This window comes from Osmerus mordax, chromosome 25 (assembly GCF_038355195.1).
Source record: "Osmerus mordax isolate fOsmMor3 chromosome 25, fOsmMor3.pri, whole genome shotgun sequence".
Lineage (NCBI taxonomy): Eukaryota > Metazoa > Chordata > Actinopteri > Osmeriformes > Osmeridae > Osmerus > Osmerus mordax.
In genome coordinates this window covers 10,174,232-10,191,831 of record NC_090074.1, presented here as the reverse complement: position 1 = coordinate 10,191,831, position 17,600 = coordinate 10,174,232, and the positions used below count along the sequence as shown (strand labels likewise).

The 17,600-nt window shown below is 47.7% G+C and overlaps 1 protein-coding gene and 3 non-coding genes across 5 annotated transcripts; 1 reads left to right on the top strand and 3 right to left on the bottom strand.

The window, feature by feature from the left end:
- Positions 1-1,667: 1,667 nt before the first annotated feature.
- On the bottom strand, positions 1,668-17,578 carry phka1b (phosphorylase kinase, alpha 1b (muscle)). 2 transcript variants are annotated; one of them, XM_067228830.1, is made up of 32 exons: positions 17,326-17,578; positions 16,461-16,619; positions 15,184-15,231; positions 14,812-14,980; positions 14,157-14,239; positions 13,955-14,035; positions 13,693-13,791; positions 13,479-13,625; positions 13,110-13,163; positions 10,426-10,548; positions 10,176-10,271; positions 9,969-10,076; positions 8,426-8,504; positions 8,119-8,253; positions 7,866-7,975; positions 7,617-7,761; positions 7,165-7,243; positions 6,954-7,024; positions 6,590-6,754; positions 6,087-6,157; positions 5,791-5,930; positions 5,410-5,563; positions 5,178-5,257; positions 4,993-5,071; positions 4,735-4,864; positions 4,081-4,182; positions 3,752-3,861; positions 3,416-3,460; positions 3,141-3,299; positions 2,722-2,775; positions 2,225-2,425; positions 1,668-2,105 (listed from the first exon to the last, which is right to left on the bottom strand). In XM_067228830.1, exons 1-32 carry the CDS (start codon positions 17,401-17,403, stop codon positions 1,932-1,934), a joined length of 3,528 nt encoding a protein of 1,175 aa, XP_067084931.1. In that variant the 5' UTR covers positions 17,404-17,578; the 3' UTR covers positions 1,668-1,931. The 2 variants fall into 2 exon arrangements, with proteins under 2 accessions (XP_067084931.1, XP_067084933.1); XM_067228832.1 differs by lacking the exon at positions 13,110-13,163.
- trnak-uuu (transfer RNA lysine (anticodon UUU)) lies at positions 11,153-11,225 on the bottom strand. The gene has a single exon. It is a non-coding gene; the product is annotated as a tRNA-Lys (tRNA).
- Positions 12,358-12,431, top strand: trnat-agu (transfer RNA threonine (anticodon AGU)). The gene has a single exon. It is a non-coding gene; the product is annotated as a tRNA-Thr (tRNA).
- On the bottom strand, positions 12,666-12,738 carry trnak-uuu (transfer RNA lysine (anticodon UUU)). Its single transcript has one exon. It is a non-coding gene; the product is annotated as a tRNA-Lys (tRNA).
- Positions 17,579-17,600: the final 22 nt, after the last annotated feature.

Below are 17,600 nucleotides of genomic sequence, written 5' to 3'. Positions count from 1 at the left end.
GTATATAGATGTGTTCTCTGTACCTGGAAGCCCATTGGACGACATTCATGGGACGTTTTATTGCTGTCTGTGATTGGGTGATTGTGTTTGATCTATGACGGGTCAGTGTGTGTATCGTGTCCACCTGGAGGGAGGGGGGGTCAGTGTGTGTATTGTGTCCACCTGGAGGGGGGTCAGCATCTCTTCTACCGAGAGTGTCTTCACCAGACAGTGGACGCTCGCTCCACGATCTTAGCAGGAACATTTTTGCACCAAAGTCAACGATGCGCAGCTTCCTCCTTCGTCGCTTGGCCAGGAGGACTTTTGAGTTCAGTGACGACGTCTCTTTTGCATGATTAAATGTTGTCTTTTGATTGGCCTGTGTGCCCGGTACAGCATGACCATACTGTGAACTCCTACCGGCGTGTTTGGAAACGTGTAGGACTGTTCTCCCTGGGGAGAGGATCCTCTTTGACATGAACAAGCATGGACGTTCATCCCTGTGTTTCACCTGGACAGAGTGCTGATGAGGGGGTCTGGATGATCAGCCGACCGGCAGCCTATGGGTGGTCAGGCTGGTTCCCATGGCACCCCCTGGAGGTCAGGGTTGTTACTGTGGCACCCCCTCCACAACAGGGTGGTTACCATGACACCCCCTCCAGGTCAGGGTGGTGATTGGTTACCATGACACCCTCTTTGAAACAAGATAGACCCAATGCTAGCTATAACCCAGCTAGATAGACTTCTCAGTCATGTAACTTATTGTGATGCTGTTGTCTTCAGTATGTGTTGAATGCTCTTTCTTTGAATGCTCTGCTACTGTTCATCCGTGTCTGAGTTTAGACCCTGTTCTAACAGATTTATTAATGTTCACTGTGAATAACTCTCTACTCCTCATTCCTGACTCTTTCTCACCCCTCCTGACTGCCTACTCACCCCTTCTGACTCCCCCCTCCAGTCTCCCCCCACTCACTCCTCCCAATTCCCCCTCCTGACCCCCCTCACACCTCAGACTCTCTCTCAACTCCCCCCTCCTGACACCTCCCGCCCCCCTTCTGACCCGCTTCTCCCGACTCCCCACTTTTGACTCTCCACTCAACCCTGCTGGCTACTGCGAGGTGTCAACCTTGGTATTACCATGGTAACCTTGGTGTCATGGTAACTCCTGTGTCATGGTAACCTTGGAGTCGTGGTAGCCCTGGTGTCATGGTAACCCTGGAGTCATGGTAACCCCTTGTCATGGTAACCCCGTGTCATGGTAACCCTGGAGTCATGGTAACCCTGGTGTCATGGTAACCCGGGAGTTATGGTAACCCTGGTGTCATGGTAACCCTGGAGTCGTGGTAACCATGGTGACAGCAGCAGGCCCGGTGCTGCTCACCTGGACCCAGTGCAGTCCAGCAGGCCCCTTCTGACATTTTGTACATTAAACAGGAAGATGCATTATACTGTGTCAACAATGGGTTTGCTTTGTTATCAAAGATAGATTTTTTATTTGAAATGCAGAGGTTGATGTTTTTGGAAGAAAATGAAATAAAATGTCATCTGTTGCTCAGGTTCTGTTGATCTCTGGGGGCCATATTTATTGTAGCCTAAGGTTAAACTTTGGTGTCCCTATTTATTAAGGTAATCCTTAGTTACTGGAACAGCTTCCTGTTTGAGGGTGCAGAGAAGCCATCAGGATTGAATTGTGTCACAGTCCAATTTATTTCAGCAGTCCAATTTATTTCACCATTAATGATACAAACTTAACATAATGTCACGTAAGGACCATACTGTCAGGCAGTATTTACTCTTAACTAATATATATCAACCATCACATAACAACCAACATAGCAACCACACACGCAGAGGTATGCAGAGGTATGCAACAGTACCCAGCCAATCACAGAAGCTGGGTAAGGTCAGCTGACTGATCCCCACCAATCCACTTTACTGTCCTAGCTGGCGTCTCATTGGATAGCACAGGCTCCACCAGGCAGGTAGTCCTGGACATAGGTGGCTACAGCCTTGGAGAGGTAAGTCATGCTCCCAAAGCGGCCACTGGGGGCGCTGTCGTACAGCAGTCTGCAGATGCCGTTGGACTGGTCCCTCTCCAAGAGAGACTCCTCTGCTCCTAGGTCCTTCTTCTCAGTGTGTGTTTGTGTTTCAGGGCGATGAGGAATGGGGGTGGGGGTAATAATTGCTTCAATAAGAGGTTTCCAGTTGATAAAATCATAAAATGTGATATGTTCACACTTCCTACCTGGTCCTGGTAGAACATGTCACTTGCCATGTAGACAATCTTCTCCACATGGATGATGCTGCCGATGGTCTCCACCTCCAGCTCTGCCAGCAGGGTCAGAACCAAGATGGCCTCCACCAAGAGCTGCCGGTACTCCGGCTGAGGGACCCGGTTCAGAACCGTCTCCACGTGGACCGCAAACTTGATCTCCCCCGGGGTCATCTATGGGTCACCGAGGAAGAGGAGAGGGAGAAAGAAGGAGAAGATGAAGAGGGGAACAGGGAGGGGAGGAGGGTGTTGAGGCAGTAGGAGAAGACAAGGAGAAGAGTGGGTTAAGATTTTTTTTTTTAAGAAGTGAAGGTTAGAAGAGACACAACCCTGACCTCCAAGTTAAAGTTTATTGTCAAATGCACATAACCGTTATTTGCAATGAAATGCTTTTTAGGCTTCCGCAACTATAGGAACACGTGTAGTAGAACACGATGTTGATCATCGGTTAAGGAGATGTTGTGGCCTACCTCACTTGTGGTGGAGGAGGACAGAACCCATCCTTCAATGGACAGACCATGACACTAAAGAAGAAAACCACTATTACTGGAGCTATGGACAACAGTTTTTAACTATAATACCTATAGAACCTATAATAATGCTGAAAGATCAATGAATAAATACAAAATATGGTATGAGGTATAGTCATCGTAGGGTTTAAAATGATTAGACCAACTACATTTATATCCCTATATAACCCCTATACCCCTATATCTGTATCTAGACAATCTGTACCTACATCTAGAAGACCTATATCTATGTCTATACCACCTATATCTAGACCACCTCATCTCGGCCACTTCATCTTAACCACCTACATCTACTGTATATCTGGACCCCTTATATCTAGACCAACTATATCTAGGCCACCTATATTTGGAGCTTGTACCTTCTGCAGAATCTTCCAGACCTTCTGGTAGAAGCCCACAGGAACCCTGTTGATGGCCCCGTCAAGACGCCTCCTCCTCAGCCACTGGCCCTGCCGGCCGTCCTTCACCGGTTTAACAGCCGGGCCCTGGAACGACTCAATGGAGGGCTGTCTGTAGCGCTGAGGAGCACATACACACACATCCCACACACATACACACACAAACACACTAAACACTTACCCTAAAAGACAAACAAACAAAACCTGCATTGTCTGATATGGGATGAGGGACTCACCCCTGACTCGATGTGTTCTATGTCCAGAGAGTGCACGGACAAGGACTGGAAGAGGAGAACAGGTGAGTGTTAGGGTGGAGTGGAGCCAGGGCTAAGGAGAGTAGATTCAGAGTTACAGTGAGAGTGAGAGTGGATTCATGGTTAGGGTGAGTGGACCAGGGTTATGGTGGAATCAGGGTAAGGGTGAGTACATCAGGGTAAGGGTAAAATCAGGGTAAGGGTTGATTCAGGGTTAGGGTGAGGGTGGATTCAGAGTAAGGGTGAGTGGATTCAAGCAGGACTAGCCTAATGTCCAAACCAACTACCATCTTTCAGTAGTGTGTATGTGTGTCCTACCAGGCGTATGTCACTGCTGTGCTTGCTAGAGCTTGTCCTGTCGGCTGGTCTCTCTGTCTTGGAGGCCTCAGACTCTTGAATGGCCACTGAGTTTGCACCAGTAGAACGTACTAGAAAACACAGAGCCAGACAACTACAGACAAGCACATGGTGGTGTCTGTGGTGGTGATCATGGTGTCTGTTGTGGTGATCATGGTGTGTGTAATAGTGATCATGGTGTGTGTATTGGTGATCATGGAGTGTGTTGGTGATCATGGAGTGTGTATTGGGGATCATGGAATGTGTATTGGTGATCATGGAGTGTGTATTGGTGATCATGGAGTGTGTACCGCTCTTCTGGACTCCAAACTCCTTCCCAGAAAGGATGAGCTGCAGCAGGTTCTTCAGCTCTGAGGGACTCATGTTCATCAGGCTCTCTGTTGCCTCCTCACCTGCAGCACACACACACACACACATACACGTCAGTAAGAAACAAATATGTGCACATGTAACCTGGACCAAAATCCTGGTTAACAAATAAATATTGTATATTGTTTGACAGAGATAATAAATTGATAGAAATGTGTAGTTGCGTTACTTATAACTAAACTAGATAAATGCAAAAGAATAGAAGGTCATGGCCAGTTGGCCAATGAGAATAAAATAGGAAGTCCCGCCTCTGCTGACTCAGCAGATGCAGGAAAAACAGAAGAGAAGAGACGAGTGCAAATCGAGGAGAAGAGCAGTGCAATTCAATGAACGTGCGAATGCAAGACCTTGTATTTCTCACGCATTTCAACAATTTCTCACGCTGAAAAGTAAGGGATAACTTTTCCCGCTATATACAATGAATGGACAAGGCGCAGGCATACTGAGAGGATAGTTATACAGAGTTAAAGGCCAATCAGAAAACAGCACCAGCCCCCGGACTGACCCATCCCCAGTTACTGACCTGGGCAGGTCAGTAGTTGGGTCAGTACTTGAGCATGTGAACAGGTGGGTACCTGAGCAGTTGAGAGACTGGGCCAGCTCGGTAGCCATGACCTGGATGATGAGTCCTATCCGGAGCCGGAACATCTCAGAGAACAGGCCTGGCTGGGTCCGGATGATCATGGCCAGGAACACCATGATCTCCTGCCAACACACACAGGTGTGGAGGGTGAGGGTGTGGAGGATGTGGAGAGTGAGGGTTTGGTGTCTACCTTGGGGAGCAAAGTGAGGAAGGTGAGGGTGTGAAGGGTGAGGGTGCGTCCGTCGTCTACCTGGGTGAGCACAGCGATGGTGAGGTTGTTCTCGCTGGCCGTGTCAATCAGCTTGGCCAGCTGGTCCGGAGGTATGGGGCTGAAACCAACACAGGAGGACACTGAGTGTGTTCTAAGTGGATGTATGTGTGTGTGTGTGTGAGTATAAATGTGTGTGTGTGTGTAAGAGAGCTAGTAGGACTCACGCTGAGATGGTCTTCTCTCGTGGTTCTGGAGGTAGACCCACGGTCAGGTGCTTCTGGTGAGCCAGCAGGTCAGAACAGGCCTGGCATGACAACAACAATAAATAACAACAAAATACATTTACATCTAAAGATGGTCAATGCATAATGTGTGTGTGTGAGCGAGTGAGTGTGTGTGAGTGTGTGCGCGTGTGACTGTGTGTGTGTGTGCGCATTTGTGTGTGTGTGTGTGTACCTCGTCCAGCTCCTCCACCTTCATGCGCAGCATCCCAGACATCATGCGTATGAGGCCCCAGTGCTTCAGCGCTCCCGCCTGGCTGTACAGCTGACTCAGCAGATGCCTCACTGTGGAGCCCTTACCATGCAGCCTGGTGTCCCAGTCCATACCCCTGATACACACACACACCACGCACACAGACACCATACACACGCACACGCACCATACACACACATCACGCACACACCACACACACACACCGTACATACCAACTAGGTGAGGTGCGAGCCATCTGGATTGGTGCATGTATGTGTGTGTGTATGTGTGTGTATTCAGGTGTTGTGTGTGTGTGTGTGTGTGTAGACGTGTGTGTGCGTGTAGACGTGTGTGTGTAACTACTTGTCCTTGTAGAAGATGTAGAGTATGTCGGCCTGGTCCTGCAGGTTCTGGCAGGTTCTCAGCATCTGGACCAGAGCCTGGTGGTCCACACCCCCGGACACGTCCCTGGGCAGGGAGATGGGGGCCTGGATGCTGGAGCGCTGGAGCACACAGACAACTTTACTAACACAACGCTGGGGCACACACACAACTTTATTTGCACAGCGCTGAGGCACATACAGACAGATGTGTGTACAGACAGGTGCACAGACATATGTATAGACAGACAGGAATGCAGACTGACAGGTGTACTGTACCTGAGAGTCCAGCAGGTGCAGGCTGGGCTGGGGGCCACGAAAGAGCTTGGTGGGCAGGTACATCTGCACATCTGGGGGTCAGAGATCACACAGAGAGACAGCTCAGCTGCAGACAGAGCTAGAGTTACAGAGCTTCAGATATAAGTGCACAGACAGTTACTGATAGAGTTACAGAGCTACAGACAGAGCTACATACATAGTTACAGACAGAACCAGACACAGCAGTACATCGTTAAAGACAAAGCTACAGACAGAGTTACAGACAGAGCAGGACAGAGTCACAGACAGAGCTACAGAACAGAGCAGTATAGGGTTACAAAGTAACAGAGTTCCATATATGGTTACAGACATTGTTACAGACAGTTACAGGCAGCTACATACATAGTTCCAGAGCTACAGACAGAGCTACAGACAGAGCAGTACAGTTCCAGAGCTACAGACAGAGCAGTACAGTTCCAGAGCTAGAGCAGCACAGGCAGACACCCAGACAGGAGGGCCCCTACTGTGGATGTCGAGCTGGCGGGCCTTGTGCACCAGGGACACCATCTCCAGGGTCTTGTTGGCGGCGGCGCGGAAGCGGTTCAGTCCTCCCTCGGTGTTGCTGATCTTCTGGGTCTCCTCTGGTACGGCCAGCAGCTGGTCCAGGTACTGGGCCAGGTCGTCCACCTCTGGGACAGAGAGGCGTTGTGACACACTCACACACACATACACACAGACCCACAGGCACACACTCATACATACATACATACATACTTGCATGCTAACCCACACACACACATGCGCACACATGAACCGACACACACATATGCTCACACGTATACTCTCACACACAAATGCACTCAGACCCACACACATACAGGTGCTCACCACAGTCCATGAACGTGAGGTGGGCGCAGCTGGATGTACACAGGACCTGTGACATCTTGCCTGTCTGGACCCTGCAGGACAGAAATAACACACATACAGTATATGTCTACCTGGCTCTCTCTACACACCTACACATACATTATAAGTGTACCTGGTTCTTCTCTATGTAGTGGTTATACACATCCTGTGTACATATATACAGCATGAGTACCTGGCTCCTCCATAGTATCCGTCCTGAAGCTTCTTCAGGGTGGCCAGGACAGCAGGGTCCACTTCTTTCTGGTCGTCAGCTGAAGGAGCATTCCATAGTGATTACTAGGCTCTTACTGAGCATGCTCTGTGAGAGGAGGGACTGAGCATGCTCTGTGAGAAGGGGGAAGGGTCTTACTGAGCATGCTTTGTGAGAAGGATCTTACTGAGCATGCTCTGTGAGACATTACATTTACATTTAGTCATGTAGCAGACGCTCTTATCCAGAGCGACTTACAGTAAGTACAGGGACATTCCCCCGAGGCAAGTAGGGTGAAGTGTCTTGCCCAAGGACACAACGTCAGTTGGCATGACCGGGAATCGAACTGGCAACCTTCGGATTACTAGTCCGACTCCCTCACCGCTCAGCCACCTGACTCCCTATGTCGACTATGAGACAGGGAAAGGTCTTACTGAGCATGCTCTGTAAGACGGGGAAGGAGACGGTGGGCCTGCCGGTCATCCTCCAGCGGGAGCAGAGGTAGGACAGGTCCGTACGCAACATCTCCACGATCATGTTGTTGTCCAGCGCCAGGTAGAACTGCTGGTGGTCGAAGAACTACGCACACACAAAAACACTCAGGGGTCTGTAGGTCTGTAGTGTGTGTAGTATGTGTGTAGTGTATCGTGTGTATCGTGTGTCTCTAGTGTTTGTTCACACACCTGTGGTGTGAAGGAGAACACTGTGTCTCTGATCAGGTAGAACTTGGAGGTTCCCAGCACCCCAATACGACGGTACGGTCTCCCGGTCAACCCCAACCGCTGGTTGCGACCTGCAGCATCATAACACACAGCTTCTATGGCAACCACCGGCCTGAACTTGCCCATACAGCTAATATGGCAATCTCCCCCATGACCCTGCCTGCTTGGCTGTGCTTGAAGTACAGGCCCTGGATATTGCCCACATGTTACACACCTAGCCGGGCGTAGATATGACTCAGCACTCTGGAAGGCTGAACTCTGATTGGGTGGATGTCCTCCAGCGTCTCAGAATCGATGCCCTGGTGCTGCAGCAGCTGCTTGATCTCCTCTGTCTCTGCTAGGATTATCACTACACACATACACATACACACACACATGCATGCACACACACGCGCACATTCACACAACCAAACACACACACACACAAACAGACACGCACCACACACACCAGCCAGGTTACTGAGTCACCACACCAGGTGAACTGTTGTCCTCCCGTGCTAGTCAGCCGTGGTTCTGCCCACCTTGCACCACAACATCAGGCTTGGGGATGGTGGAAAAGCGACGGTTCAGCGGGTCGATTTCCCCCGGAGCCAGGAAGCCCTGGTGGAGAACAATAGGGCCGCTTATCATCACCATAACAATAATAACTAGAGAGGGTACAATTTCTGGGGAAATTGTAGGGTGTGCTTGCTTGCGTCGGTTGCACAGGGGTCCGTTTTTGAATGACATTTTTACAACTGATATTTCTGTATATTTTATATAAAAATGCATACTTATTATTTATAAAGATCACATAGATTTAAAAGCATTTTTTTGTGCTGCTCGTTTACAACTGAAAATACGAGTGAAGTGTAGAATGAAATAGATGTCTTCTCATTTCCCCTGCAAGAGGCAGCCTCATCGTTGAATCAAAACGAATAAATTTGGCAGACCGGTGTAAAAACTGACCTAATCTCTATGACTTAAACGTCATAAGTTTTTTCCCTTCTCATGATATTTTCAGGCATTTAGCCTACTCATTGCATTCATTCATTAATAAAGAACCCCCTTTGAAGATTATTCTACGACGTTACCCTGCAATAGAAGATGGAATCGCGATTCAAACAGTACCATCTGCTAATTGAAAATATGCCCCCCAAAACTTAAATAAGCTTGATATTTATTTAGTGGAAAATCGCTCATTCATAAAAACACTTCCTAAACAGCTGTGTAGATGTTTTTGTAGTGTCTAGCGTAGGCTACAGCGTTGCAATGATACACTGGAATGAAACCACAGGTAATGATAATTTCACCCACAAATCGTTTACTTGTAATCTAATGTCATAATAAATCCTACAACGAAAATGTATTTGTGAGGAATGTTTATTTTAAAGATTGAAAACAGATGCATCATAGACCACTGTAGTATGTGTTGCCCGGGAAACACAGGCTAATGTCATGATGCTAATACTTCAGTGAAATAGTAGACTACTGTTTCCGAAAGTAGATGTACTTCCTTAATAATATCAGCTTATATTGTACATTACACATCACAATTGTGTGTCATATCACAAAGTAAAATGAGTAAATAGTTATCACCCTGGCCTCTTTTCTTGTGGCGTTTCTGCAGCTGCCTTGCAGTAAAGCTATAGTTAGCCTAGCTATCCCCCAAGTTAACAGATGCAAAACGAATGTTCTGCCAAAGGTAGTCACGCGTGTTTTCGTGACGTTAGTGACGCAGTGACGTTAGTAACGTCAGTGACTGTGGCTAGCAAATTAGCCACCGTTAGCTTCACTTTTCGCCACAAAAACTTAACTTAAGCCTAAACCATGCAACGGAACGTAAATTCCAATAGAAGCAACTCAATCGCTACCAAGACGAAACTTTTGACACCTACGTTGTCTATGTAGGCCAAATATTGACTGAGTTTTAGGGGGGCAAAAAGAATAATAAAAATAATAATAATATATATGTGAGAGAACAAAGGTTGTGCCCTTGCCGAAGGCAAAGCACACCCAATTATATTTTCAATGAGTAGATGTTTTTATTCAAAGTGACGTACAGACAGGCCATGCAGTACCCACCTCGTCCAGCAGGGAGCCCAGCACGTAGAGAGACTGAGCCCACTTCAGAGGACACTGGCCCTGGGCAACTCGCTCCACAGAGTGTGGCTTCATATACTCCTCATCCACCTGCAGGGAACAGGGTCAGGGTTGGGATCAGGGGTCAGGATCAGGGTCGGGGTGTGTGACCTTGTCAGGGGTCAAGGGTCAGGGGTCAGTGAGTGTGACCTTGTCAGGAGGGACGCTGTAGAGCTCCGGCACTAGACGGATCCCGTCCTTCTGTTTGATCACGATGGCCTCTAGCGCCTCTCGGTACTCATGCACCTGGAGAGACACGGGAGAGGTCACACACACACATACACACACAAACACATACACACACACATTGATTCACACATACACACTGACACACATACACAAACACACACACACGCACACACCCACATGCACACAGGCACATATATGCACACACTCCTACCTGCTCAGGGCTCTTGGTGAAGATGCCGTCAAGGATGAGGTAGGTCCAGAACAGAGGCCATTCACACTCTATGTTCTCAAACAGCTTCAGCTCTGATGACTCATAGTAGAGACGGGTGGAGTCCTGGGGAAGGGGGGGGGGGGGGGTTAGGCTGTTCTGTATAACATAAGGGTAGGGGGGTATGTATGTATATGTAAGTATGTATGTATATGTAGGTTTTTCTATATATTGGCCAATCAACCAGAACTTTGCTCCTTGGTCTGATGGACAAGCAATAAACTGGACAAGGTATTACTGTAAGCGAAAGGATGGTGGTTCAAGCCCAACCAGGGACGAAGGGATTATTATTTGCGGTGTGGGTCCTGCCTATGTGACAATGAGCTGTACCGCCATCAGAGTTGCTGGAAAATCTCTTCATTCAGGTGCTTTGAGAGGCTTTGCTGTGTGTTGGACATAACTTTCTGAGGTGTCTTTCAAAGACGCTGTAGACCCCGCCTCAAAGCACCTGGTCAAAGAGCAATAGCAGCTGGAGCCCATCTTGGATGATCAACCAAGGCGCCGTGGCTTAGTTGGTCAAAGTGCCTGTTTAGTAAACAGGAGATCCTGAGTTCAAAATCTCAGCATTGCCTTTTTTTGGCGCAAGTGTCAGCTTAATTTTGCGTCCTGTGTGGTCAAAAAACAGAGCTCTGACTGCTTCCTCAACATGAGACATGCCATGAGCTCACTTCGCCCGAACAGGGACTTGAACCCTGGACCCTCAGATTAAAAGTCTGATGCTCTACCGACTGAGCTATCCGGGCTCATGCTTTTCAGATGTTTTCAAAGAAATTTGTGCAAGTTAAACAAAGGTTGTGTACCACAAGTCACGCTGAGTGGTTTGAACACACGTAGCTCACACAGGGGCTTGAACCCTGGACCCTCATATTAAAAACTTGGTTTGTTTTCTCAAAGTAAGGCATGCAACAGAAACAAAGTTGGCCTACGTCATCTCACGCTGTGATATAGTATTACCAAAATATGCTGGAATTGTGGTGATTTAACGCTATGGGATCAATCAGAGTTTAATTACAGTTGAATAAGAATGTTCAAAGATAACACATATGAAATTTAATAACTTTGCATTAAACTAAATTAATTACAAGGCAAACACTACAAAACTACGGTACCTATTCTACCATGATTATTGTGAGAGAGACAGAGAGAAGAGAGAGAGCAAGCAGTCAGCGACGAGGTTTGAAAGGCCCTTGCCCAAACAAGGACTTGAACCCTGGATCCCCAGATTAAAAGTCTGATGCTGTCAGGGTTGAAAACGTAGACGTCACACTGATAAAGCATTGGGGACTGTGGTGCAATGGATAGTGCATTGGACTTCTAGGCAGGAAGAAAAAAAACATTCAAAGGTTGTGGATTTGGGTCCCATCAGAGTCACTGTCTTTGTTTCTCAAACTCCCGTTGACAAATCACAGGAAGAGTTATTAGTATGGCCGCTCCTCCTCCTCTTCTTCATGGGGAGTTTTGGCACACGTCTCCCAGCGTTTCCTTCCATTTTTCAGCCCTGGTCCTGTGGAGACAGGGTCTCTGTGGTGCAATTGGTTAGCGTGTTTGGCTGTTAACCGAAAGGATGGTGGTTCGAGCCCACCCAGGGATGAGTGTTTTCTTGTTTACTTCTGTTGTGGGTCCTGCCTGTGTGACAATGAGCTATACCGCCTTCAGAGTCGAAGAAGCTGGAAAATCTCTTCATTCTGGTGCCTTGAGAGGCTTTGCTGCATGCGGGGCATTACCTCATCCAGGATGTAATTGTCTGTGTCGGAGCAGGGCGAGGGATGGGGCATAACCTTCGGAGGTGTCTTTCAAAGACGCTGTAGACCCCACCTCAAAGCACCTACCCAAAGAGAACACAGGAGGCTGAGCCCGTCATGGAACATTAAGCAAGGCGCCGTGGCTTAGTTGGTCAAAGCGCCTGTCTAGTAAACAGGAGATCCTGAGTTCAAATCTCAGCGGTGCCTTTTTTTGGCGCAGGTGATTTTGCGTCCTGTGTCAGATTAAAAGTCTCAACTGTTACGCACCAGAGTCCACGTCAGAAGGTTGCGTTAGGTTGCATTATGCGTGCCCCTCCATTGGGAAAAACATGTCTTTCAGAGAGCCGTGAATGTGTTGTGGACGCGTTGACTGTTTTACCAAACTCACAAAATCAAGCTCTGATTGCTTCCTCAAAGTGAAGCAATGCCTTGAACTCACTTCGCCCAAACAGGGACTTGAACCCTGGACCCTCAGATTAAAAGTCTGATGCTCTACCGACTGAGCTATCCGGGCTACTGCCTCTGGAGTTTTCTCAAAGAAATGTGTGCAAGGGAGACAAAGGTTGTGTATCACAAGTCACGCTGAGTGGTTTGAACACACACAGCTCACACAGGGGCTTGAATGCTTGACCCTCAGATTAAAAACTTGGATTGTTTTCTAAAAGTAAGGCATGCAACAGAGACAAAGTTGGCCTATGTCAACCCCCGCTGCGAAATATGTAGTATTACCAAAACATGCTGGAATTGTGGTGGTTTTACTCTATGGGATCAATCAGAGTTTAATTACAGTTGAATAAGAATGTTCAAAGATAACAAATATGAAATGAGAGATTGTGAGAGACAGAGAGAAGAGAGAGACAACCTGAGTCAGACCATGTGAGTCACCTCTTTGGGCGTTTTGTGTCCGTCTCGCAGAAAACGGCAACATCCATACCTCCCCTGACAGACAGACAGGAAGGAGGTGAATTTAGACAGATATCTCCAAAGTTACATTTAGTCATTTAGCAGACGCTCTTATCCAGAGCGACTTACAGTAAGTACAGGGACATTCCCCCCGAAGCAAGTAGGGTGAAGTGCCTTGCCCAAGGACACAACGTCATTTGGCACGGCCGGGAATGGAACTGGCAACCTTCAGATTACTAGCCCGACTCCCTAACCGCTCAGCCATCTGACCCCCACGCTGCTACCCCCAAAGTTGTAGCAGTGTGGCTCTTCCATCCCCCCCCCCCCAGCCCAGCAACAGAGCAGGCCCACCTGCAGCTTGGAGATGATCTCCTCCTTGGTGAGGGTGACAATGCTGAGGTCTTCCACAGCGAAGGCGGGGTAGGAGATGATGGACAGCACGCCTGCGTCGACCTCCTTGGATGTGGAGGCGCGGGGCAACATGGAGCTGAGGATGGACTGGAGGGAGGGTCTGCGTGAGCGGGTGCCCTTGTGTGTGTGTCTGTGTGTCTGTGTGTGTGTGTACCTGGCAGTGCTGTATGTCGTCCGCTAGGGCGTGGACCACTGACTCTGGACCCCCTTTCGCTCCAAACAGGTTCAGACCATCCAGGGCCTCCAGTGCGGCCTACACACACACACACATACACACACACAACCATATTTAAAGACCGAATATACCGTCACACATACACATATGCCCACACACAAGCAAGAACACGCACACTCATGCATAAAACTTTAAACGGCTATTGGCTGGCCTAACTTGGCTTTGCTTTTGGCTAGTTTACCTTGGCCATGCCGATGGAGCTGACGTTGATCTCAGGAATGCCCTTGTTGGTTTTGTCGCCTCGCTCCCACATGCCAAAATCCTGTGAAAACAACATCAACAAAAATAAAACAACGACAATGACCAAAACAATAGCAAGTTTTCTATGAGGGTTTATGGGACGCTACAGTATGACTTCATATGTATGAATGTGAGTTACTCACTGCTACTTTATAAGCTGCCTCGATGTAAAACATGAGGTTCTGGATGATGTCCACCTCATCACGAGTATACACAATATGGAGTCCTGCAAACAAAAGTACAATACACACACTGAGGAGGAGAGGAGTGGAGAAGACCAGAAAAGATGAGAGAAGAGAGGTGAACAGAAGAGAGGGGAGGAACAGAGAAGAGCAAAGAGCATGGGAGAGAGGAGAAGAGATGAGAAGAGAGGAGAGAGTTGAGAAGAGAAGAGAGAATAGAAGAGAAAAGAGGAGAGAGGAGAGGAGAAGAGAGGAGAGAGAGGAGAAGAGAAGAGAAGAGAGAAGAGAGGAGAAAAGAGGAGAGAGGAGAAGAGAGGAGAAGAGAAGAGAAGAGAGGAGAGAGAGGAGAAGAGAGGAGAAAAGAGGAAAGAGAGGAGAAGAGAGGAGAAGAGAGGAGAAGAGAGGAGAGAGAGGAGAAGAGAGGAGAGAGAGGAGCAGAGAGGAGAAGAGAGGAGAGAGAGGAGAAGAGAAGTGAGGAGAAGGGGGGAGAGAGAGAAGAGAAGGAAGGAGAAGTGAGGAAAGAGGAGAAGGGAGGAGAGAGAGGAGGAGAGAAGGGAGGAGAAGGGGGGAGAGAGAGAAGAGAAGGGAGGAGAAGGTAGGAGAGAGAGGGTTGTACCTGAGGCAGTCATCTGAGCTAGGAAGAGCAGGAAGATGGAGGTGGCGTCGACCTGCAGGTGTCCCCATTCGTCGTCCCCCACCACTGGAGCGCAGGTCTGGGAGCTGAACTTGGCGTGCAGGCAGTCCCCCACGCTCTTACTGTACTTGAACTTCTCCACCTTCTCAATCTGAACAGGATGAACCTCTAGTCAGCTCAGTGCTATCTATATATCTAGAAATCTATGTATATATCATTCTATCTATCTGGCTGTTGTTAAGGTAAGGTTACTCTATGGTCATGCAAAAATGATTAACGGTGCATTCCTCCAAGGCCATGTTTGACTTGCAATCACTCCCTGCAACACAAGAATGACAGGAAGTGATGTCATACCTGTCTCATCATACACTGCAGCAGACCTCTCATCAGCTTGACCACATTCTGGCGAGAGCAGGAGGGAGAGAGGGAGGGGGAGAGGAGGAAAAGGTAGAGGATAACTAACTTTTTACAGATGCACTATAGAGAGCATACTGACTTGTTGCATCACAGTGTGGTATGGGAGCTGCACAGACAGGGATTGCAAGGCCCTACGTAGTGTGGTCAGGTCTGCTGAGTTAATCATCGGCAGGAAGCTCCCAGCCCTACAGGACACCTACCACACACGATGCCTCAGGAAAGCTGGCAGGATTCTAAGAGACTGTTACCAGCCATCCTTCAGTCTTTTTAGCCTGTTGCCTTCTGGTTGCGATACCGAAGCATTCGGTCTCTCACACGCAGACTGGACAACAGTTTCTTTCCAAGGGCCATAAGGCTTCTGAATGGACATCGATATGGACACAGATACACTTCTCACTAGTCACTTTACACACTGTCAGTTTCAGCTACTGGTTGCACTATCAGCAATATTGCACTATTGTACTTCACTTGTCTTAGGTTAGTATAGGTTTATAAGGTTAGTATAGGTTATTTTTGTGTATTAGAGGTTTAGTATACTGTATTGAATATTATATATTATTTGTATATTAGGAGGTTTACTATATTTTAGCTTATTATAGATGTAATCTATGTTCTGTGTACTTAAATGTTATGTTATGCCAGGTTGCTTTGCGTTGTCTTGTCCTAAGAATTTCAGTGCCCAGTCTGACCCTGTGTTGTTCTGTGCATCTGACAATAAAAGACTTGAACTTGAACTAGGATGGATTGAGAGAGGAAGGAATATATAGAAAGGAAAGGGGTACAGAGAGAGAGCAACAGAAAGAAAAAGAGGCAATGAATATGAAGGGATGGGGCATAGTACACAGACAGCAGGTATGACCCATGACCTTATCTCCTCCATATGTCATTTGGATCAGTGAAACCTGATCTACGTTACCCCATGGCATTTACACACACACACACGCACACGTACACACAGATACACCCACACACATTAACTAGTTATCTCGTTAACTACCTAAACATGACACTTGTCAACAGATGTCAGATGTAAAAAATGGCAACAGAAACACCCCCTACCTGCTCCAGCCCCAAACATCTACCTGCTCCAGCCCCCAGGGTTAGGGTACCTGCTCCAGCCCCACAGCCCCCAGGGTTAGGGTACCTGCTCCAGCCCCCCAGCCCCCAGGGTTATGGTACCTGCTCCAGCCCCCCAGCCCCCAGGGTTAGGGTACCTGCTCCAGTTCGTAGGCCTTTGCCTTGTCCTCGTCCCGGTCAGCATTCTTCCTGTAGGCCAGGCTGAGCCCCCAGACAGACAGGATGCTGTAGACGTTGTCCCTCACCCACGCATGGGGTGAATCTGCTGTCCTCGGCAACAGGCCTGTCACTGGGTCCTGCCCAATAGCAACAACAATACTTAGCAGGCCTCTGCAGGTTATCTTTGAGATCCGCGCACCACTGCACTCACGATATCCTTTGGTGTTGCACTTATGATGCAACATTGTTTTTGCTGGATTGTACAATTTAATGATGTAGTTGTAGTAGTTAATGTGGAACTGAAGTTGTGGCATCGTGTTTGGTAGCTGAGATGTGGTTACTTTGTAATGTGGCTAGTAAATACAGATTGTTCCTTGTCTCTGACCTCTGAAATAATGTTAAAACAATATTAAGATTATTAGATTATAATAAGAATAACTTCTGGTTCTTGATGTTCTGCTGTACTTTTTTGCAGTACTTTTTATATGCACTAACTGTATGTTGCTTTGCATAAAAGTGCATGGCAAATGAATGAAACGTTACGTAAGATAAAATGTAACAGCAAAAACAACATCATAAACATGTTGGCAAGTAGGCTGAAAGGGTTAGGACATCTGTCTCTCCCTTTTATCTCCCTTCCTCTCATTTCTCTCTCTTTTATCTCTCTCTTCCTACCCCATCTCTCTTTTTCTGTCTTAATACCTCATCTCTGTCTTTCTCTCCCTCTTTTCATCTCTTCCTCATTTCTCTCTTCCTGTCTCATCTCTTTTTCTCTCTCATCTCTCTCTTTTTCAACTTATCTCTCATCTCTCTTTCTCACCTCTCTGTCTCTCTCTGTCTCACCTGGTGACACAGGATGGTCTTCTGTACCATGCGGGAATAGTTGTCCAACTTCACCCCAGAGTTGCTGCGACTCCTCATGTCTGCTAGTTGTCTTTAACGGTCTTCAGACTGACTGACTGCTCCTCCTCTAACTGTCTTCAGACTGACCAACAGCTTCTCTAACTCTGTTCTGACTGACTGCTACTCTAATTGTCTTCTGACCGACTGACTACTCCTCTAACTGTGTTCTGACTGACTGCTCCTCTAATCGTCTTCAGACTGTCTCTGCTCCAGTC

Excerpts from the sequence above, each read along its gene's own strand:
- phka1b (XM_067228830.1), bottom strand. The coding sequence starts at position 17,403 with ATGAGGAGTCGCAGCAACTCTGGGGTGAAGTTGGACAACTATTCCCGC. Across the intron at positions 10,549-13,109 it reads GACACAAAACGCCCAAAGAG|GACTCCACCCGTCTCTACTA; the intron begins GTGACTCACATG and ends CCCCTTCCCCAG. Across the intron at positions 2,776-3,140 it reads TCTGGAAGATTCTGCAGAAG|TGTCATGGTCTGTCCATTGA; the intron begins GTACAAGCTCCA and ends TTTCTTCTTTAG.